General features: G+C 45.3%; 2 protein-coding genes and 1 long non-coding RNA gene across 7 annotated transcripts in view; 2 read left to right on the top strand and 1 right to left on the bottom strand.

Annotated features, from left to right (window-relative positions):
* The window catches only part of LOC120895440 (translational regulator orb2), a 244249-nt gene that overhangs the window by 180973 nt on the left and 39567 nt on the right, over positions 1-23709 (top strand). The gene's annotated exons all lie outside the window — the stretch shown is intronic.
* LOC120895442 lies at positions 16538-23592 on the bottom strand. The gene is made up of 3 exons (XR_005738319.1): positions 23421-23592; positions 16790-17035; positions 16538-16732 (listed from the first exon to the last, which is right to left on the bottom strand). It is a non-coding gene; the product is annotated as an uncharacterized LOC120895442 (long non-coding RNA).
* LOC120895441 (broad-complex core protein isoforms 1/2/3/4/5-like) lies at positions 17694-19586 on the top strand. The gene is made up of 2 exons (XM_040298807.1): positions 17694-18807; positions 19013-19586. The coding sequence occupies exons 1-2, from the start codon at positions 18130-18132 to the stop codon at positions 19028-19030; spliced, it is 696 nt and encodes a 231-aa protein (XP_040154741.1). The 5' UTR covers positions 17694-18129; the 3' UTR covers positions 19031-19586.

Raw genomic sequence — 23709 nt, 5'->3', positions numbered from 1 at the left:
GAAAACGTTCCCGAGGCCGGTGGTTTCGTGCGAACTCACAGCAATATTCCCACCGTGAGAATAGGGAACGATGACACATTCACAAATGTGTACAGTCTGTTCCCGATATACGCAGCTTATGGGTTCCCAAGCAATCAGCATAAGTCGAATTTAATGTTATTCCGCAAAAATACATTAGATTACTCGATATTTTTCATTAAATTTAGTACATTTATGCACCTCATTTTATCATTTATTTAATACGATTCGTGCAGGAAATTCTGAAAAGCCAGAACTTTTCGGCGGATTACATTTTGAGCAAAAAAGCAATTTACACTGCATTGAACAATTCTCGTAGCAAATTGTGCTCATTTGACATTTGATCTGTCAAATTAAGAAAAAACGCGTATCTCCGAATCCGCGTAAGTCGAAAACCGCATATCTCGGGAACAGACTGTACATGTTTATGTGTGCGCCAGTGGGGCCATATTGCTACATTAAAAAAATGCAAAAAAATATGGTGATGTTTTATAGCTGTAGATTTTACAGTTCACAGATACGTGTATTATTGGTTTAAGATTCCACTGTCTAGAGATTAACTTTGTTATTTACAAAATTTCGTGACAATTGAGGCCAAACACAACGTGTATAAATATGAAGAGAATAATCAACTCAGTACATACAGGCAGGCATTTGTTTTTAAAGGGAAAAATGAGCAACTAACACACTTTACCGTGAATACCAGTAAGATTAATTTCACAAAGATTACCCATGTTAATTATTACCTATTAACAGTTAAACTATAAACACTTAACTATGAAAATTAAAGCTTATTACATAACTCGAATATAAATAATATAAGCAGGAATTGGATAGATAAGAGAAAGGAGCTCTGTAATGAAAAGAGATACAGTAAGGGATCGTTAAATAGATTGAATCAAACTAAACCAAACCTTAACCTTGGTAACCTAAACTTACCATAGACAAAGCAGATCAAAGAAAATATGCTTTGCTAACTTATCTGCCTCGAAAACCTGTATAGGCCGGCATGTCCGCGTAGGACGTTTACGCCAAATAGAAGAAGAAGTTATCTGCCTAGGCGTATATGTACTGCCCTATTTTATCACATTTTCCATATATTTGTCTGATTCTGTGTTAAACTGATTCTGAGATAAACTGAAAAGTGGAACGCGTATCCCAGCTGCCCCTAAAATTTCACTCACTATAAACCATTCTGTAATACAAAAATATAGAAAACGAGAAATAACGTTGTTTTTCCACCAAAAGCGTTGCCAAAGCTGTAAAGACAGTTGAAAGCGATACGCAAAACAAATTCCAAACACCTGTGTCACCGAACACCCTTGTTTGCCTTTCCCTGCCGGTCATACATTCGCTTTATTGCTGTTACAATTTTTGCTGAAGCACGTCCATTTGGGAAGCCACATTTGACTTTTGACGGTGCGTTTGATACGGTGCGAAAACTGTGCTGACACGGGGCGTATTTCAAATCGTAATCTTTCCACTTGCAACTGAGACAACGACCGCTCGCTCGCCCGCTCGGCTCGTACTTACGCCTCCCGAAGTGTGCTTACTTAAAAATTGCTTACAAGTGGATGCGTTCCATAATGGAAGTCGAATGGAATGATTAATAAATAGCTCTTCACATGAGGTATTGCGCGCGTTAACACGACCTCCTGGCATGGCAAAAGTACACGCCATTTCCATCTTAAAACACGGCACCGGTGGTGGTGGTGTTGTCTAGGTTCCTCTACTCCGAGTAAGTGTGTGTGATACAGAAAGCATATTTGTCTTTTGAAGGGGGACGAGCAGTGGTTTGACTAAAAGTAAAAAGCGCTTCAAGTCACGTGCGGTCCCCAGCCGCCGACGACACGCGGCATCGTCCGTGGAATGGTCATGAATCAAACCGAAAGAAGGTACCGGAAGCATAATGGCAATCCGGTGTACGAACATCAATTACACACACGCTCGGTACCAGCAGCATGTACCAGCACGCGTGTGTGTGTGCATGTAATGTTTTTGCACGCCACGCTAACCTCAGGAACTGCTTGACGACTGCTCAATCTGCCCCATCGTCAGCTCCATCGCACCGGATTCGATTTGAAGCATTGAGCGGGAAGAGCAGGAAACACACACACACGTATATATAGAACCCCAGCGGGAAAGCAAATAAATTTCCACCCGAAATTTCCCAACGCCCCACTGCCAGTGCCAATGGTTCCGCACACACGGGCGGTAAAAAACAGGCAACCGGCTCTCCCAAAACCGTTACCATATGTTGAACCAGCCGCCACACGTGGCTCCTCTTGCGCACCAGCTACACAGCCAGGAAAAGCTGGGGGAAGGGGAAGTTGCGTTGAGGGTGAAAGTCTTATTTTTATGTTGCCAATCAATTTCCGGAAACAGCGGTACGATGACGCTATTTCGCTGTGCCGCGATAAAAGAGTCATTGCTTTCAATCAGATGTCGTGTGTGTTCGCGTGCGTGTATTTGCGCGTGAGGTGTGCGCATATGGGAAGAAGGTGGTGAAAGCATCATAGGGAGCGGCGCAAAGCGTACGTAGGCATTGCAGGGACGCATCGCGAGATGTTGAGGTTTGAAGTATCGACTGTAAGCTATCGACCCGCCTGTAGCTTGAACGGGAGGCAACGGGCCCATTACTTTGGTGGCACGACGCCAGCCACAGCCAAATGCATACCGGTCTAACAGGTTACATGGTGTTTGTGTGCGAGTGTGTTTTTTTCCACCACTTTTGGAGGTTCCTTTTCTTCCAGCTGGGTTGTGATGAATGATATGTTACCTCTGCTCCCAACCGTCATGTGCCATTTGCATCCCATTGGCAGTACAAAATTTATTAACATTTTCATTCCCGGCTTGCAAAGGATAACAAACAATTACGCTAACGCCAGGGGTAGGGCGACGGGGCAGCTTTATAGAGCATTTATTTTTTGTTTTATTTTTGTGACTGTTTTAAAGCGAAAATGTGCTTGCATAATTGGGTGGAAAGTGCGTGCCAGAATGGACTCTAAAGCACATTTGCATCGGAATGTGGGATGTGTCTAATGAAAATAACCCAACTTTCTAAATGTTCAAATTTAAAGCATTTTCTTTTTTTTTTAAACACACAATAAAAACATCCCCCCTGTGGCTGATTGTGAACACAATGCTGGGTAGTAGTTTAAAGTTTTTCCCCTGTAAAAATATTCACCTTTTTGCACCTTCTTTTGCACCATCCAGTTTCCGCGAACTCGGGAGCAGCGTAAAAGGATTTGCTGTGAAAATATTATCATTACCATATTTCAACACCCAAGCGCCGTCAGTGTTTGTATGTGTGTGTGTGTTACAAAACACCCACCCTTCGATGGGAGCGTTTTTTTTCTACATAACAGCTAACACATTCTTCCCGAACCGGAAGCATTGCGGAGCAGCATGGTGTTGGAAAATGCTTCACATTCTACAGCCCAACGAAACGAAACGAGCGAAACCGGTGCGAATGTTCCGGTGTCGCTACCATTAGGCCCCATCCCCCATCCTCCACCCATTTGCCAGCCAGCCAAAACCCAATGAAACGATTATATTTGCCCGAAAGGCTTCGCGGCTATAACACATTTTTTCCCCCAATACATCTTTCTTGGGCTCGGTCGATTTCACCTGCCGACCTGCTCTCTTGGCGGAAGCGCAGTTCGCTGCCTTTGCATTCGGGTTCCTTTTCTTTCTCTCTCTCTCTCTCTCTCTCCCTCTCTCTCTCTCTGCCTTCCTCTCTCTATCCTTGCCTATTTATTTTCCCTCACAAACGATATGCTAATAAGTTAACTTCCTTCCCGGCGTGGTGTTCCCGGGGCCGGCTGTATGACTCGGCTTCACTTTCACACGAACCACGAATACCGACCGGGGGAGCGCACGATGAAGGCACCCTACCGAACAAAGGGGCAGTAAAGCCGGGGAGAAACATGGTGTAAAATATCACCTCTATAATCATATTTTCATTCCTGATTCCTAGCGCCATCCAGTGTCGGTGGCAGTGCTGGTGGCCGAGGCAGAGGCAAACGCTGCATGCACAAACTCGCTCGACTTTCTTTCGTAGCTCCTGCAGCTTAACTGACCTTCAGTGGAGACAGTGGGCGGCAAAGTATAACTGTAGTGGTTTTACAGTTTTTGATTCGCTCTTAGATGAATTGATCTGGTGCAAAAAGGCCAGTTGGATCTTCGTTTGTTTGAACTTGCGTTAAGATTGCTTGTACTCATGAAATCAGACAATATCGTGGTTTATTGCATGTTTTACCACAAACAGACAGAACCTTAAAAGCAAATCAAGCAAAATGTTGATTCCTTCTTGACATTTGCATTCTATTATTTTGAAATTTAGTTGGTGTTACACGTACAAGTAAACGTCTCAAATATTAATTCCCCGTTTAACTGCTTCTCTCTGCAAGCAGAATATTATTGTAATTGCTTCAAATCCATCATGTACACCTTAAAAGCTTTTAAGAATGTTTTAAAACCCTTTCTTGACAGCTTACAATTTAAAAATTGAATTATACATGCACTAAGTGCGCAACAAAACTGCATTTATTTACATTTTCTAAGGCTGTCCAATCTGACCTGATTAGTGTTGAGTTTCATGAATCTTTCGTTGAGATTCATTCATATAAATCTTCAGTGATGAGTGATTCGAATCTCGCGGCGAATCTTCAAAGATTAATGAATCTCTAAACATTCACATATCTTCAAAGATTCATGAATCTTCAAAGATTTATGAATCTCTAAATATACATGAATCTCGAGCGATACATGAGTCTTCAAAGATTCTTGAATCTAAAAGATTCATAAATTCATTAAAATTCATGTATCTCCAGGGATTTATAAATCTTTATGAATGAAGGTGTATGATTTTCAAAATATTCAATTTCTTAAATCCCATCTAAAACATGTCCATCGTGTATTTTAGGCCTCGCATAGACCGTTTCCCCGAAGCAAATCAAACTATCCGGCTGTGTGGTATTGCCAACAAATCTCGAAGTCAGCCTGTATAGGCTGGCATGACCGCGTAGGTTATTAAGCCAAAAAGAAGAATACTAAAAAGCTTAAGCTCTATGAATGTAATTAATTATTAATTAATATTAATAACTATTAATATTTCGAGATATAATAATCTTATGAGATTCATTAATCTTTCCAATCGAGATTCAGATTCATTAAATCATTCCAAAGATTCATTCAGTTTTCACATAATTTCAACCAAATGTCCAACTCCATATATTACTCCATATATACAGGTGTCCCCCGAGATACAACTGTATTTGGGACCGAAAAAATGTTCCAAAGCAAGGCGTAAGTCGAAAAAGTCGTATGTCGAATATCTATGAATATTAAGTTTATAACCGAAGTTGAAGAGTTGGAATTTATGATATCGTGTATTTTATTTAAAATAATGTTTGATAATGTAATAATTATATTTTAAAAACCGTACACAACATAGATATTCAAGATAGGGTAGTTGTGGAATCTTTGGAAATGTGTGTGTAACGGTTATCAGCCCAGATATTCAAAAAAAAATACATCAATTTCTTGTCAATGACAACTTTTAACTGTCAAAATCAAAATCGTCGTATCTGCGAATCGTCGTAACTCGAGGGGGTCGTAACTCGGGGGACGCCTGTACTCACAACAAACTAGATGGAATGGTAGAATATCATTTCGATTGTATACCGTTTGATTACATCCGGTTACTTTGCCTAGAACATGTTTAGCAAACAGCAAAGACAAGCTATAGGGCAGCAAAACAGAACAGAATTTTGATTTTTATCATTTTTGTGCATTTTTTTTTCGGCAGATTGATACGAAACTTTAAAAACACAAGCCACAAAATCAACATACTATCTTGCTCCGTCTGGTTTAAATGATAAATAATTTGACAATATTTGCATTTCGTATTTCGTGCGACTAGTTTGCCGACCTCTGATCTAGCCACGCTAGGGTTAGCAGTTCCGCTAGTGTGTGTATGTGTGTGTGTTGAAGATGAAATTTTTGCATCCTGTACTAAATCAGATAGAGAAAGACAGTGCGAGAGTGAAGGCGGAGCAGGGAGAAAGTTTACTCACAACCTTACTCCGACGACACCGTTAACCGCACGGCATGGCATCATTAACAGTGTCATCTCGCTTGCTTCGTATGGCGCAGCACGCGGCCAGCGGAAAACGTTCGCGCGTCATCGCACCACAGCAGGAGGCGAACGGGTGGGAGTTGGAGCTTTTGGGGGCGGGGGCGAAAAAGGCGCACATACACACAAGACGGACCACCGCTTCGCTCCGGGGCACGGAATGAAAAGTTATGGAAAATTTGCTCTAAAAGATATGCCGTAATTTTGGTAATAAAATTTGGCCAACCATTTTTCTTGCCACTGCCACTGCCATTCCGGATAGGGAGCACCATACTCCACCCGCCCCATTACTCGTATGGGCGTCGTCACGCTGCACTCGTTAAAGTGAGCGCATTTATTGAGGGCCCGACTGCTTGCGCGAAAAGTTTGTTACCAAATTCCATGGCCCGATTTTTGTTTTTTTGCTCCTTCTCTCTTCCCTACCCCCACACACACACACACACACACACACACACACGTGTTGGTTGGATTTGTTTTTCTATGCGCCCTTTGCCCTTTGCCCTTTGCCTGCTGGCTGTGTATGCGCGCCGTTGGGCTTCGACTTCATTGGCTGTTAGGGCTGGTGTTCCGTAAAAATGGTATGCCCTTTCCCGGAACAATCTTCCAAGTGTGAAAGAGCACATACGAAGATGGGAAATATTTTCCACGAATTCCACTAACAAACACACACACATACACACACAACATGAAGACGAAAAAAGGCTGCCTCTTACTGACTGAGAGGCAGCACCGTACGCTGCCATCCCATTTTGATTATGTTATTTCGGTAATCTTTCACCGCATCGAGGCAGAAAAATACGCTTAAGTGGAAAAAATGGAGCAGAACTCACTCCCTTCCTCCACCGCCCCCCCGCATTTGCTTCTGCGTTCCTTTGCGAGCGTTAACAGCAGCCGCCCGCATCCTCCCTTTTTCTCGAGAGGAGAGTTGCTTTAATGATCACAATTCAATTTAAACCGTGCTCTGCAAGGATTTTCCCGGATCGCCTTGCCGAACGAGCCGTTGTCGCGTAAAAAAAAAGAAAAGGAAAACCTGCCATGCAATGAAAATGGAAGAAGAAGGGCTTTCTCTCTCTCTCTCTCTCTCTCTCTCTCTCTCTCTCACAAACACACACTGTCCGCGCCACTTGGCTGCTTCTCGAGGGTACAAACACGGTTGATGTTGATTAAAAATTTGCTGCTCCACTGAGCCGGCGAGAGGCGGATCCGTCCCATCTCCGGGTCCCAGGGTTGCGTCTGAAAAGCCTGTCCTCGCCCCGCCCTCTCCACCCTCTTTGCGTCTGTGATTGTGAAACACAGGCACACGAGCGGCGATGTACGTTTGCGGGCGCACATGGCGCGAGACAATTTCCTACCAGTCGATTTCAATCAATGGTAAGATGATCCGCGTGGGAGCGATGAAGCAAATGTTTATTACCCCCCCCCCCCCCCCAAAAAAAAATCCCACCCAATTCGCCGGTCGACTCGTGCGCTTGTTGTTGTTGTTGTTGACGTATTCGGCAGGGAGGATGGTGGGCCAAGGAAACATCGTCTGCCTAGCGGCGACATCGAACCAAAAAGGGGCAGGGGGAGGTCCGAGACAAGGCAGGCTGGATTTGAGACGAGCGAGATAAAAGCGAAGAGCAAAGGCGCGCTTCATTTAACGCTCGTTAGGCGTGTGTGTGAGAGTGTGTGTGTATACTTCAAACGATTGTGCTGTACGTTACGGTACGCAGGAAAAACAACTGCACATCGATACACACCGATACAGCGCCGTATGTGTTTGCGGGCTGCTCGAATACAGCTTGGAAGTTCTATATTTACAGGGAAAAAGCTCAATACGGCTTCCAAACGCAAGTATCACATGACGGAAGGTTGCAAATAATAAACATAATTGCTCTATCGGTGAACGATAACGAAGGTGGGCGGGTTTTCCCCCTTTCGGGCCCTATGTTTACGACACGGGTGTTGCGTGCCATTTGCATATATCGTTTAACCTTTGCAAATGCAAGATAAATATGAGCAATTTTTAACACACTGATTTGCTCAGACTGCAGAAGTGCTCAGACTGTTTAACCTGCTATCGGTTGCATTGTTTAAAGTGGGAAACTGGTTCGTTTTTTAAAACAAACGAAGGTTTTCAGGCTCTACATGTTGTCTGACATATGTTTTTGCTTTACAGTGCGCGGGTGTGTGTGTGCGCGGGTTGTGGCTGAGTGGAAACGGCGCGGTAATTAAATGGTGTGTGCCCGTTTCCGGAAATTAAAGAGAAATAATTGCATTACATTTCTAACGAGCTGTTAAACCGAGCAACCAGTAGCAAGCGGTTGTCAACGAGGTTGTTACATCGAACGCGGGGTTGCAATACAATACATAGTGGGTAAGCACTTTCTGGCGCCGAGTGTGTGTACTAAAGTTTCTTTCGACTTCTTTGAATAAGGATAAGCAGGATGAAACGCTGAGATACCGCGGGGATCCGTACGAGGCTTGAGCTCACGGCGGGGATGTTGATAAATCGTGCGAGTTGACGACGCTACCATGAGAGCAACATATCTGCTGACAGTTGGAACACCATGAGTTGTTATGGTGCAGTGCTCTTAATACAATATTGAACTAGACAGTATTATTAGCAGAAAATCGCTACCGATTGCGTCGATTCAGAAATCTATGAAGCATAAATGTTTTGAAAATAGCGCTAGCGAGTGTTTTTCAATTATTTTACAATCCACCAACAATCTACCTACCATTAAGTACTATTAAGAGCGTAATAATCGCAGATAGGCGGAATTATAAAACGAAACAGATTACAGAACTTCATCAAAATCATTCTTCCCAATCGAATGAGTTCTGAAATGCTCCAGAGTTCGACAAAACCTCCCTTAACAGGCACCAGAAGCAATTAAAAAAAACGTCCATAATCAAACTTGTCCAGAAGCACTGTAGAAAAATCTCACCGAACCCCTTAATTTAAACCCTGATTTCCGAATAAATCCGCATATCCCGGGTCCGGTTCGGTCAAGCGTATTGCACCGCACGCACTGTGGCACATTATTCCAACCACAGCCAACACCCAAAAATCCTCCCAAATGCACCCAAATGCGCAAGAAACATTATCAGGACAAATGACGTGCAGCAGCACGAAAATAAAAACGACCACCACGCAAAGTAACCACGTGACATGAAAATAATTGAATTTCATAATCATAACTCAGTGTGCAGTGTGGCAAAAGCAGTCCGAACCGCGACACTGCTTAACAGGCTAGCCGCGCGCCCGTGCCAGTGGGCCAGTTGCTTCGGGCCGCGCCCCCCACACACCGCCACCCCACGAAAAATATGTATTTATTTAAATTGAATGTACATGAATAAATTGGTGATAAAAATGAAAATAACAAATAATGCGCGATATGCTTCATTCGTGAATATGATGTTGTGCTGCCGGGTGGCGCGCGTGTGTGTCGCTCCCACAACACAGCGCGATGTTCACAGTGCTTGTGCCATTTTCCATTCGCGTTTCCCGCTCTGGCCCTATCCCACAGGCCGGTTGAGCAGAATGGGGGAGAAAAATCGCAACAGTGCCAAAGGGCACGGGATGATCGAACGAAGCTGCCGATTCCCAACTCCCCCTCCTTACACCTTCCCATAAAATCCATGCAATATCATCGATTTTTATCTCCCACCGGTGTAGCGGTGATTACGTGAATGTTTGTATGTGTGTTTGTGTGTGTGTGTGTGTGTGTGTTTGTGTAAACCGGTACGGTTATCGTATGAAATTCAATATAATCATTTCAATACGCCTAGATGGTAGGCAATCGCTGGGCACGCTGATGGGCGCCCTCCTTACCTTTTGGGCCCGTTTGGCCCCCAGCCACCAATGGATATGGTGAACGATCCCGATATCGCCGTTAGTCGGAATATTCGGCACACATGCCCAACCCCCACCGGCACATCGTGGTGCAGAAGGCTGCCGGCCGATGTCTGCATTACCGCACCCCGCATATTAACCGTAACGAGCGTGAAGGAAAACTGGCATGTATAACATTATTTTAACTTCACCAGTCGACGAGCGCACGGTTTACACACACACACATTAATGCCGCGATCAGGATGTAAATCGCTTTTGATAGCACTAACATAGGCCAATTCCTAGCGAGCCAATTTTACCACGTGATTGTCGTGCTTGGAAAGGAAGTTTGAAGCTGCATTAATAAGCACTCTCGCCCGTCAGCTTTGATGGCGAAACAATAAATAGTACGAATAATTAGGCCACGGGTGATCTTTACGATAAGCAAGGCCGCACCAAGCCGCTGAATGGATACGGTTTCCCAGTTCCAATCTCATGTTTCAGTGGAAACTGTTTGCTATCGCCTTCATTAAACTGTACATCACATGACGCTTGTTCTCTATCGAGCGCGCGCGTTTGGGGTGTAATACAATGTATCTAATAAACTGATTAAGTTATAACTACACCAACCGGGCGGGACCTTCTCACCCAACCTTCTGATGGGAAGGATCGTTTCGCTTTGCAGTAAGCCTACGCTAGTTTTAATCAGAGACCGAACCTATGAAGCCCTGTAACAAATATCATAAATTAAATCGCACACTCCTCATAGTGAGTGCTTTCTAGCTCCCTGTCTCTCTATCTCTCTCTCTCTATCTTCCTTGCCAACAATCATCAGCCAAAGCGACCGAAACGGTATGCGCACGGAAGGGTTTCCCGGTTCGGATTTCGATAGTAGAATTTTGCGGTAAATGAAACTAATTACTACTGATGGATGGATGGTAGGCGGCTCCGACTGGCCGGAAGAGCAGGGATTCGATTGATATCGGTATATGCGCCCTTCCTTTCCTGCCGCAATCGGAAAAGTTTTGTGTGTTGCTGCCTTTGTGCTGTGTCTTAATTAGTGTTACGTGGGCTTTCCAGCCCATTCCTGCCCCGTTCCCTGCGACCCTTGCGTGTTGCGTGCCGCGCGTTAGTTGTGACCTTTGATTTAGCAGAAAGGCACGCACACTCACTGGTTCTACTTGGTGCTTGGTTTGGAGCAGCAGCAGCAAAACACATCACTCTCTCACAGACACACAAACCCACACACACGTGCTCACACAATTAACCTCGAGGGAAAAGCCTCGATTCCAACGCAACACGCAATACGGCGTTCGCACCCTCAAAGCGCCACCCTAGAGTAGGGGCAAAAAAGGGGAAAACAGAAAACGTGAAAAGCGAAATCATTTAAGGATCGATACGGCTATAATTGCAAATTTGCGTGTTAAGCCCCAATCCAATCCACCCATTGCCTACCCCTCGCGAGTTCCGGGTATGGAATGATGCTTCGGGGCAGGCTTGATGCGGATCATGTTTACTAACACCCACAGGGAAAAAGTGTGGTGCAAGAGGAGAAGCAAAGGGAAGAAAAGGGAAGAAAAATAATGCCGACCACACACCTCCGACCGACACCACGGAGTCCCAAGGTCGAGAGGGTCGAGCCGCAGGCAAGTTTCTCTCCTCTTTTTTATGTTTGAATTGGTTGTTGTGTGTTTTCCCCCGTGGGGCTGTGTTTACCTTCCGGCGTATGGATCCTATGCAATTCTTAGTCCCTTCCCTTTACCCTCCCTTCCATTCCTGTTCGAGGGGAGATAGCAAAGTAAAAAGGAACCCGTACAACAACAAAAAAACGACACACCAGAAGCAAACTATCAGGAAAGATATATTGATGCCCACCAGAACTGTACGGCGCGTAGCGAATCCGAGGAACTGGGGCTGCTACTGCTGGTAGTCGAAAGATAACCGTGCGCCATAAACACGCAGTTTATTTACGTGTCAAATCCAATACACATTCGGGCGGCGCTCCTTTATCCTTCCCTTGCGCCCCTAACCCGACGCGGAGCGCCATAAATTTACGTTTGCCAAGCTGGCACGTTCGATAGCTCGTAGAGGATTTTTCTCTTTTATCACTCCACCGGTTCGTGTTGTTTCCTGGCTGTTTTGGTGTCCGATTTCCGCCCACACACACACACAAACACACACATACACATGCAAGTCAACCGATCATGATTAAGTGTGAGCTTTCCTACGCTAATGCCCTCACTAACGTGAACCCCGCGATAGTGGATAGTAGATAGTAAACGCAAATGAATGGTGCTGTGTGCTGACTGCGTGCAATGTCTTCTCTCAACCCTTAACCAGGGACCTCTTCCGTCCCCCACCCTTCCCCCGGTCAAATCAAATGGCCGTCGGTCGAGGCAATGAATTTCAATGTTCGGCGTTTGCATCCATTGAAGAGGCGAGTGCGCTATATCTTCCTAAAACCAGTTGATAGATTTTCACTAACGGGTTTGGTTTGATTCGGGGCAGAAATGAGCGGACGAATGGGAGCTTATAATGGACTGGCAGCTGCTGGCTGGGGTTAATAGTTCCCTTCCGAAGAGAGCTTTATTTATGAGCCATTGAAGCACGGTTCGTTCAAGATTTGATTACACTTTTCCCCGTGAACTTATTAAACTCGATACGTTTAATGTACGATACACACCCCCTGTTTTGATGGTTTGGGGTGGTGTTTGATCCCTTTGCTGGCATATTAGAATATTAACCACATCACCCACAACATACACACACACATGTATAAAACTATTCCATTCAATAACCCACCATTCCTCTCGTTCTCTACTTCCAGGTGAGTACGATCGACCCGAGAGCAACGAAGCTGCGTTTCCTCCCTCGGTATTAACAGGTAACGCCGTAATAATTGAATTACGCGTGTCAGGAAGGAAAATATGTGGCACCGGTTCGAGTGGTTTCCGCAGACAGCGAGCATCGACAGTTTTGGCGGCTGCGGTCTTTGCGGTCAAAGGATGCACGATAACGCGCACCCGCACGGCGGGCTGTTGCGCGGGCCAAGTTTAATTAAAGTTACCGAATCTTCAAAGCGTTTGTCGTTTGCGGCGTGCAACCGCAGAAAACGAAGGATGCACTGCCAAGGGAAGGGTAACCCATCGTTAGATTGGGGAATTTGTAAAAAGGACAGCTAGCACACACACACACAAACACACAAAATTGTGTTCAGTGAAGTCACACCACAATCCCTGTAAACGCGATACAAATGGTCGAAGCGGACAAAAGAAAATGGGAGGAAAAAGGCGTACACGGCCGGATTCTGGAGCTAGTCGCTAGTTTCCGTTCGGGTTTATTTGAATCGAAACCGCAGTGGCACTCTTATTGTGGTCTTTTTCCCCCCTACTACCACTAAGGTGAACCGGTTGAAAAGCTAACAGTACGAGACAAACTAGTACGATCGTACGATGCCCTGAGCCATGAGGATTTGGTTTTTTTTTCTGCACGGTCATTGCACAGCACATCCGAGCCCTGCAATTCGAAAGCTTCCAATGAACAGGGAAAGAGCCCACAGCGTTGTTATTCTAACCCTTATTTTCCATCCCTATATCTTTCGTCCCATGCAAGGTCGGTTCCTGTGCTTGCTACAGTAAAACATGCATTAACCATCGATAAAGTTTGGACGGTAAGGGTAGAACCAAAAAAAAAACCAGCTCTCCCTCGAAACGGAAATAGAACCCCTTCACGCGAGCTCGCGCTATCTAAGCCAAACCATGGGCCAACGGGCGTAATGTTTGGACGTGTGGTGGTTTAGCTTTTCGTACGGGTTTGTTTGTTATTTTTTTGGCATCTGCACATGCAAAACGACGCGAAGTAGGAAGCGGAACCATTGAATTATGTTGCTCGATTTAGTTTGGCTGCATTTGTGTTAAAGAGGAAAGAAAGTAAAAACAGAAAAACCGTTTCGATAATGACTGTTATGTATCTTGTTTCACGAGCAATGGTTAGTTTGGCTGTTTTCTTTTCAAAGGTTTGTGAAGAATTTGATCCTTTGCAAGGTTCACTTTAAACAAATACGCTTAGCCAGAAAGTGCAATACCTGAATGCATTGAGTTTCATTAATTATTTCCTCAAAAAAAATAAACACAGGCCAAAGTGACTGCAATTTTAAGCACAGTTCAGCTAGATTAGACTAAGTTTGTTGCAACTACCTTTTGCACGACCCAGCGACAAAGCGTGAGCGTTATGTGTGCGCCTACAGCCTAGTGAAATTACCACAACAATTTCGTTATGGGGAGATGATATTGCATAGAATATTGTTTGCAGTGGTAAAAGGGAACGATTTTCCTAACCTCTATTCCAGCGAAAATCACGTTAACAACGGCTTTCTCCCTCCCTCTTTGCTCTATCTCCATCCACCCGCTACAACTTGTTCAATTTCATCGTTCCTCTTACACTTCCGCCCTTAAAAGCAGATCTCTCCCGGTGCAACTTCCCCCGTTCCCAGTGTACGGAACACCATCGGAAGAGCTAACCGAAGTTTTACTACCGTCGCTACAATCACCACTTTTCATCGCTGCTCAAGCGCCTGCTGGGGGCTGTCTTGATGGGGCCAAAAATTTACCTCATTATACTAGATAGCGCGCGTCAGCATAGGACGGATTTTTGGGGTTAAGTGTCTAATTAACGCGCCCCAAAACGAGCGTGCACACGAGAGCGCGAGCGCATCTTTCACGTCCTCCACGCTTCCCGTGGTCGTTACGCCACCCGCCATAGCGAAAGAAAGCAAGGAACTACTGAAAGAACATCTTCCTCCCTCTCTTCACGCCCCCCTAACCACGTCGTTCATTTCCGGTTGCATGGGCTGCGCCAACTTTTTGCAACGCATTCGCTGTGCTGCGTCTCAGCAGATCTCGGAGACTTGCCCTCCAAACCCACCACATACATCCCGGCAGGTGCACCCATCGGCGTTATCATTTTAATTACACTCTTGCGAGCACTAACATTGAATTTAATTTCCGCTCCCATTTACCATCCCCACCCCGTTGGTGGCTTTCTAGAGGGGCTGGAAAGTTTGGCACTTCTCACTGTTTGCAATTAGTTTGCCGGCAGTGGCCGACCCCGTTTCGGCAATTTGCAGCCTCTGCAACTTATGCAACAGTCGTCTGTGAGTGTGTGTGTGTGTGTGTCAGAACACTGCCTACAAAGAGAGAATGTGTGGAATTACAAGTGCTGTAAGTGATGAATCCCCCCTTTTTTGCTTTTAGTTTTAGAGTACTTACAACTCTGTGCTGGGTCCGTGGCAAGGGGAGAGGACGTTTTTATTTGTGTGTTTTGTTTGCGCCCTCGCTGTGGACAATCCGCCTAAGCTTCGGTGTAAATCCACCCGCAGCGCTGGCACACCATTCCTATCCTCCTCCGGTGGCGCTGCAGAAGGATGCTGTTGCATGTTTTGCATTAAATTGTCTGCCAGTCCTGCTCCGTAGTCATCCATCTATCAGGCAAGCTCGTCGTTTGCTGTGTCTCGCTTCGGCACTTTAGTCGAGGAAGTCCTGAAACCTCTACAAGGCAGTATATTTGTACATTTTCATAAATCGCTCTCACAAACCTGCCACAAAGCATCCGCCCCATTGGGCTGGAGTGCTTTTCTGGTGCTCTGGCTCATAAATACCGGTTGGAGAAGCACTTTTGGTTTTCCATAAAGCACACCTCGGCCTCGTCGGCTTCACCATCACCGTTCGTGCCAAGGTTGTGCATTGCTGCCGGGCTTACGCTATGTCATCACCATTCCGACACATCAGAGCCTCTAGCCCGTTTCTCTCTCTCTCTTTCTCTCGCTCGCCCGGTATCTATGCCAGCGTTGGCGTTGATAAGTGAGGAACCTTCCCCTGTGCCATTCCCCATTCATCGCCCGTACAGCAAGCCCGTCATTCATCGGGCACAATAAATCACGACGTCAGAGGGTGTCGTTTGATGTGTTGAGCTGGATTGTAAACACTGGGCACCTGCCCACCACACTGACCGACAGCACTGGATACTGCCCGGCGGAGCCAAACGGCTATGAATGTGGCCCTGGAAACAACAGCGGCTGCTACGTTGAAAGACGAAAGCTTGCCATTTCCTATGAAACCGAGGAAGCTGTAGGCGCTCTCATAAAGCTCCTTTTCTTACACACACACACACACACACACATACACACTCACACACAGATTCACGTACAGATAGCACATAGATAATGGTTGCCTATCGGGTACCATAAAATGGGATCCAAACCAATGCGCTGGACCATTTCTCTCGCCCGATTGCATCCCAAGCCGCTTGCTTTTAACCGTATGTATCGATTTTAGCATAAAGTTCAACATGATACGACCGCACACACAATCACCTAACCTAAATCCATCGATACTATCAGCCCACATGCACACACCGAGACGAGCAACCGAGACGAGCACCACCAAGTGTGTGGTGCCGTTTTTGAAACACTCGGCTGTGAATAATATCAGCTGAATGGCGGGACACGCAGAGGGAGGGGGTATGAGTAAACTAGAATCGAACGTCTATACACCCGTAAACGATAATTACTAATTCCTACTCGCCTGTTTGTACTTGCATAATTTCGATGTGATTGATGATAAATATCTAATTATCTCGGACACATTCGCCAGTGGGTCGGCATCGGCTCGGCTCGTCGCAGCTCGACTTTGACTGCCCAGCGGGAAACCGGAGGAACCGGAACGGAGGGACCTTACGGCTGAAGGTGTACGGACGAATTTCTGCAAAATGAAATGGCTAGTACCGGGTGAAAGCTTAATTTGTGCTATGAATTATACCTGCACTAATTACATTTCGATTTGGGGGCGCAGGAGAGCAGAGCGTAGGTTTGGATTCATCATTCCATCATCTAACAGCATCGAACGGTTCAGCTTTGGGCGAAATTTGCTTCCCCGCATCACCAAATCAGTTTGGTGCGATGCAACTGTGCAAGTGTATAAAGATCGATTCGTTGCACAGCCTTTTTGCTAATGATGATCCATCGAGTATAATAATAATGTTGTAGAAGTCGCCGGATGAGTGATCTGAAAATTAAATTTAAATTGTAGAATTCAGTGAACCCCTCATGAAGCGCGGACTAGAATTGATAAAACGCTTTAGCAATGGAAAGCTTTTAATAGCCAGCATCGATATTGATCTCCGGTATGTTTGGAAACGGTTTAGTTCGGCCATACACAGCTGGAAGGACATAGCAGACAACACTGATGCTGAACGCTGGCAATGCTAGACCGGAATTAGAAAGCAAACAGGGATTACAAGCCATCCAGAACCGGTTTCGCGGAACAGTTCGGCTGCAGAGATGTCAAACATAACTCATTGAGGGAGCAGCGTGTTAAATTAATTTTTTTTCCTAAAATCCATTCTAGAGTATACAATTTTAACTCGTCGTGTTTTGGAGGATATAACTTTGTTATAATCTATTTTTTGTGCCAATGATCAGCCGAACATTCAACTACAATTACTCAACTTTTTCAATCAAAAACCCGTATTTATCAGTCGATTTATTAATTCAAATAAACTGAATTTTAATTTCATGGGGATTCTCTTTTTCCAGAATTCTTGAAATTCTGGGAATTGAAAAAAAAATCCTTTAATTTATGAATTACTAATTTACGTGTGTTATCTACTGCTTTAATAATTTAATTGAACGCTTTACCTCTTTCACACGTCTTGTAAATACTATCAGTTTTACTGCATAGTCCTCGTTAACTTTGTTTCCCCAACCTGCTGGCTAAAATTATACACCACTGATCTAAAGAAAACTTGTTTCTCCTTAACCCATCCATCCATCATCTTTCGGGCCCGACGACAGGCCCATCACTACCATCTTTCGGTCTCCCCGTTTCGCTGCCTATCTTTGCGTTGAACTCGCCCCATATTAAAACCAACCAGTCGCTGCCCATGGTTAGTCATTCTCGTCCGAGCCAGTGGATTGAATTCTACCCTCCAGGTGCCGTAGTATCGAAAAGCTTCGCAATCATACTGTAAAAGCTATTTCAACTGCAAAAGTGCATAATTCCGTAGTAGTAACAAGTGCTCAAGTTAAAAAAAACACACACACACACACACACCTACACTAACATACACACTACACACAAGTGCCTTTTTGAGTGAAACCATGTACGTGAAACCGGTGTGCGGTATTATTAAACTGCAAAATACAGAACGCCGCACCAGCTTTCCGGCCGCACTGCACGCGGCCCGGCTGGCCGAACTGCTGGTCGACGTGACGATCTGCTGCGAGTCGCGCAAGCTACGCGCCCATAAGCTGGTGCTGGCGCTGGGCAGCCCGTTCTTCCGAAGCGTTTTCAACGAGGTTCCCACGCCCCACCCGGTCGTCATGATTTACAACGTAAAGTACGAAGATTTAGACGCACTGGTCAAGTTTCTGTACACGGGCGAGTTGAGTGTTGAGCGGGAGCGGCTGCCATCGCTGCTCGAAGCGGCCCGGTACCTGCAGCTGGACGAGTTCAGCACATTGCTGCCGTACCTGCAGGAGACGGGCGATTTGAACGAGAATCTGTTGAGCGCCGTAAATGCGTTCAACTCCATGAGCCTGCTCATGGACAGGACAAACGAGACAAATGGCTCGGCAACGTTCATGTCCACGATCGGTATATTGACAACGAACGGTCCGCCGCAACCATCAACCAGCGCGAGCGTGTTGCCGTATAGCGGCGAGGCAGGTGAGCAGCAGCAGCAGCAGCTTGAATCGCCTATCAACGGGGAGTACCTCGGTGACGATGAAACTTCGATGATGAGTCAAGATTCGGCGGACAGTTTCAGCCCGACAGAGGTAATGATCATGCCACACTATATTGATAAGGCGATTGTAAGTATGGTGCCCAGGTCGGTCGAGAACGCAATCGTAGCACTGTTCACTGTGCCAATCGATCCGCTTATCAGCCAGCAGTCGGCAGCTGCTTTTGCAGCACAAAACACACCAAACACCGGCACGGTAGATGAACGCGTAAACGACGACGTCTATTTGGTGCTTTCAGATTCGCCGCCAGCCGTAAGAAGTGCCCGCGAATCGAGCGAGTTCATCGATGCACCAGAGCTGCAGTAAGATCCCAGGCAACAGGCTCTGTCGGATGTGTGACCTTTGAATTGCGGCAAAATACGTACGATTTGATCCACTACGCATGTGAGAGGAACAGCAAAAGACAAGACAGGAATAATATTAACACACTATACACAAGTAGAAGGTGACATTGTAATATAATTTGTTGTATACATTTCAAAAGAATTAACCGGTGAGAATAAGCGAATAGCCGGTGAGAATAACCTACGTATTGATAGCGATTGTTCCTCTACACTAACATTCATCTCATGAAGCGTATTGCATTGTATTTCGTTTTGCTTTAATAACAATCATGACTACAGAATTGCTATTAAAATATATTTTGCATTCACGTGTTTAATATAAACAGCAGCAAAACCCCAACTAACAACAACGTGATAAAACAGTATTTTATAAAGAATAACTTTCAGCACTATTTCTTTTCTTTTGTTTCAACAACAAAACAAAAAGTAGGATTACACAGGCTCTCCTCAGATTCCACACTTTCTGAAATGTTTAGAGAAAGATTAGAGGCAATAAGTTACTAAAAACTGTCATAACTCAAATCATATTTCTCTAATTTTGACAAACAACTCAAGAAACCATTTCAACTATGCATGATGAGCTGAATAACTCGGAATGCAATTGCCTTAGGCTTTTAGGCATACACACACATTCATCAAAAACCGAAGTTTTATGTTAGCCTTTTTATGTTAGCACGTTTTGGAGAACTTGTCATCTTCGAAGAAGGTCTGAAGTGCCAAGCATGCTTGCAGAGCCCTACGACACAACGGACACGCAGATACCATAAGTTTTTTATGGCTTTCCCCCTTCCTGTCGGCTGGATCTCGCCGACAGGGGTGAACCACTGCACGAAAAGAACGAACGTTTTGGGCGTATAATTTTGGTGAAACGGATTTTTACATTTTCTCTGCAGCTCTGGGCTATAAAAATGGCATTGCATTGTTTCGTACCAGAGAGACAGCATACCAGTGACGCCAGTGAACGCAAATGTAACGCAATAGCATCTTCATATGCATGCAAAAGACGGCGGTGGAGAGAATCGCACCGTTGCAGGCATAGGTCGATGGTTCGGGATGCGATTATTAACAAATTGAACCTCGAGCTCCTCGAATGAGTTAAACCGATTTACGACCGTCAAATTATGTATACCCTGCCGACTGGCCAACCGGACCGGTCCACCGGCGAGTGTGTCTGCAAGACGCTTCAAACCGATACTCTCGCATTCCGGTTGGACGTTTTATTACTAGGGACCATAAAGCGTTGACATGCAGTCCGGTGGAAGAGACGAGGTATTTTGTTTCGGTTTCGGTTTTGGTGTCGGAAGTTTGTCAGAGCTTCTCGGTTATACCAGCACCGATCGGTCAGAGGTGCAGTTAGCTCTTGATCGTGCTCGTTTCGTAAATTCTCGTATTTCTACCATTCTCTCACTCTTTGTCATTATAATCGACGTTTGATTTTTTACCCAGCTTAAACATAATTAAGCATATTAGCCGCGTTTGGGAGTTTAGTGCAGTAAATTTGTTTTGACAATTTTGATTTATGTATCATCACTCTTTTGTCGGGCCACGGCGAGCCCGACGTTCAAATGCTAATTGCGGCTCTCTTTGAACGGGCTCCGCACAAGCGACACCATCACCTTCGTTCCCTTACAGTTTATGACTCCTCCGATTTCCAATTCCAAAGTCACCGCCGAACGAGGCGAATGTTGATTCGTTTTTTTTATTGCACAGTCCGATCGATCCGCGTTCGTCGCTTACTCAACAGCTTGAGTGGCCTTCCAGGTGGCAGAAACAAACTTAAAACTGCATGGTTGGTGCCCATATAACCGCTTGTACATGATCATTCGGAGAGCATCATGGAGTCGTTATGATTCCTAGTGAAATCGATCAGGCAAAACCGTTGGACCAATCCATTGCTTGATCGATCGAATGAATCATAGTGCTGATGGATTAGTGTTTTCCATGCAATTGCACCTTTGATTGTTTTTGGTGTTTTCATCCAAACATAAAACCCAAAAACAACAACCAAAGTCCCAATTCCGGTTTAACTTTCGGGTTCTTTCGCTCTATCTCCGCCTTCGTGTTTCACATTCGTGTTTCGCATTGTACGCTTAACCCTACACCGATTGTAAACCTGTATAACCTCGCAAGGGTAGTTTTTTTGCGACGAACTTTTGGGATCCATTTTCTTTTAGTCTCTCATCCTACTTCTGACGAGGAGTTATTTTTTTATATATTTCTTGCTTTATCCTACCAATACCATGTACGTTTCTTCCCTTTGCTGTTGTTTGGCGGGAAATCACCTCTCGATAGCGAGAAAAAACGTTGTTTTGCAAACGAGTTTCAACTTCCAACACGCACAGCAATAGATTTTTCTTTTCTTTTTGGGACCATTCAAAACGCGAAAAACAAACCCACGAAAACGAAACCATTTTTTTGTTTTCTCCTTCTCAACCCTATCGGGCCGGATCAGGGGTTTCAGGTTAACGTTTGCAAAACGTTCGAACACAGTGACGAGGAAGAAGCATAGCGTAACATCAACCACATAAACACACACACACACACACACAGCCACAGAGAAGCAGTAACTTCCTTCACAACGAAAAAGAGCAACCTTCATGGGCAACCTCCATGCTGTCGTTCTTTGGGATGGAGAGTTTGGGGCCCGATGTTTTTGTTGCTCGTGTTTTGAACAACCATTCGGGTATTGGAATCGCAAACGCGCGCCCAAAACAAAACGAACACGAACAGCACACGGGCCATCACGTGGTTATACAATCAACTTATTAAAGCAATAGCCACACGAAACGATGATGTAGATCGGCACGCTACGTGTATTTGCACAGCGCTTTGGTTTTGTGTGTTTACCTGTTTCCTGTGTTACTTCCTTGCGCGGGTCACATTCCACCCACACTCCCACTGTGCGATTTGTTTTCCAACTGCCGCACGTACTACACAGAGCACCGGTTGCACCAACCGCTGCTAGATCCTGCTCCGACCTTGGCAACGTACCATTTCCAGACGGCACGACGGCATGACGGTTTGTTGGGGGAGGGTGGAAGGAAGAAACCAGTGGGCTGAGGACAAACATAAAAGTTTTAAACATTTTTCGAAAAGCAATTTAAACTAGCGCACAACAAAAGACAAGCATGAGACCACGAAATGAGTCCGAGCCGGTCTGGTTGGTCCTTCTACTTCGTGTTTGCTACGATGTTATACCCAATATGGCGATGGATGCAGTTAACAGCAAGCGTTTCGGTTGTTACAGCATCCCAGTAAGAACGCTACATCATTTCTCCACTCCACATACAAACACTTTTCACTGGTTACTGCGACCATTTCGCACCTGCAGTTCGATACGGTGAATCTGTTTGACAGTCCCTTTTGACTTCCTGTCAGTCACCAGCCCCCCCCTCCCTCTCTCTCTCACTCTTGCAAACTCATTGCCAACGAAAAATGAGGCACAGTTGGAATCGTGCCGCTTTTTGCGCGCTTTTCGCTCAATCAAAGCCGAAATCCATAAAAAAAAGTTTCTCATCCGTAACCAAAGCAATTGAGAGCAAAAATAGCGTTCGGCAGGAAACGCAAAATCGTAGCACAGCTCAGATCCTGGCAACGGGTCTGTTGTTGTTGTTGTTGTTGTTATTGTTCTCCATGAACCAACACACAACACAAATGTCCTGTTCCATCACGTTTGCATACACGTTGCTACGCACCGGGAGAGGTTAGGAGTGGATGGCGAGCCCATATGAGCCATGGCGAATGAGAAAATGCCACTCCACAGCTCCCCTTACCGTTGTTTCTTTTCCTCTCTATCCTTTTTCCTACCACACCTTCAAAGCGATTCTGCTCAAGCCTCGTCTGCGCTTGTAAGAAGGTTAGAAAGGGCGGCAGGGTGTTTTTCGCAGGCAGCCTACAATTTCGCCCCTTAAATCCAATGTGTTACACTGGGGCCCAGGTTTCGCGTCTCCATGTTTGGGGGGAGTTAGGCAGCTCTCCTCAGTGTACACACAGGGAGCACACACCAGATCCGAGTTTATGGGCCGGAAATAAGTGGAAACACTGTTCTCAATTTGGGGTTTCAGCAGTCGAAAGCGCGACTCACGTGAGGGAAAAAGTTTAAATTAAAATTTCGTTGACAGAAGAAAAAAAACCGTTGCACAAAAACGCGAAAGTGGCCCAAAAAAGGAACAAGCCTTGCACAAGAGTACGCGAAACAACGACGCCTTTCACGTCCATAGAGCAGACGGTACGGATCGTCTAAACCGAACATCGAAAGGTTTGCCTTTTTTTTGTATGTGTATGTGTAACAAGAGTACTTACGATACGAAAAAATACACTTTTGTAGTTTGCTGCTCACATCTGTTTGGCATCTGTTTCGCCGCTTTGTTTCGCGTGACACACACGAGGAGACCAGTCCGTTTTCACCAGCCAATCGATACCAGAGCATTTGCAGAGTGTCCCAAAATCCGTCAGCCAAAAGAAGCCAGTGCACTAAAACAAGGTCAGAGAAACAAAAGCAATGTGTACTGTGATGCCGTTCCCGGTGGGGTACAAAAAACAAATCAATAGTAATTCAGTAAAAACGTACCCAGGTTCTATTTACATTCCT

The sequence above is a fragment of the Anopheles arabiensis genome, chromosome 2 (genome assembly GCF_016920715.1).
Source record: "Anopheles arabiensis isolate DONGOLA chromosome 2, AaraD3, whole genome shotgun sequence".
In the NCBI taxonomy this organism is placed as follows: domain Eukaryota; kingdom Metazoa; phylum Arthropoda; class Insecta; order Diptera; family Culicidae; genus Anopheles; species Anopheles arabiensis.
Note: the sequence above shows the minus strand (reverse complement) of the source record. Positions and strands in the feature narration are given on the sequence as shown.

Excerpts from the sequence above, each read along its gene's own strand:
- LOC120895441 (XM_040298807.1), top strand. The coding sequence starts at position 18,130 with ATGTACGTGAAACCGGTGTGCGGTATTATTAAACTGCAAAATACAGAA.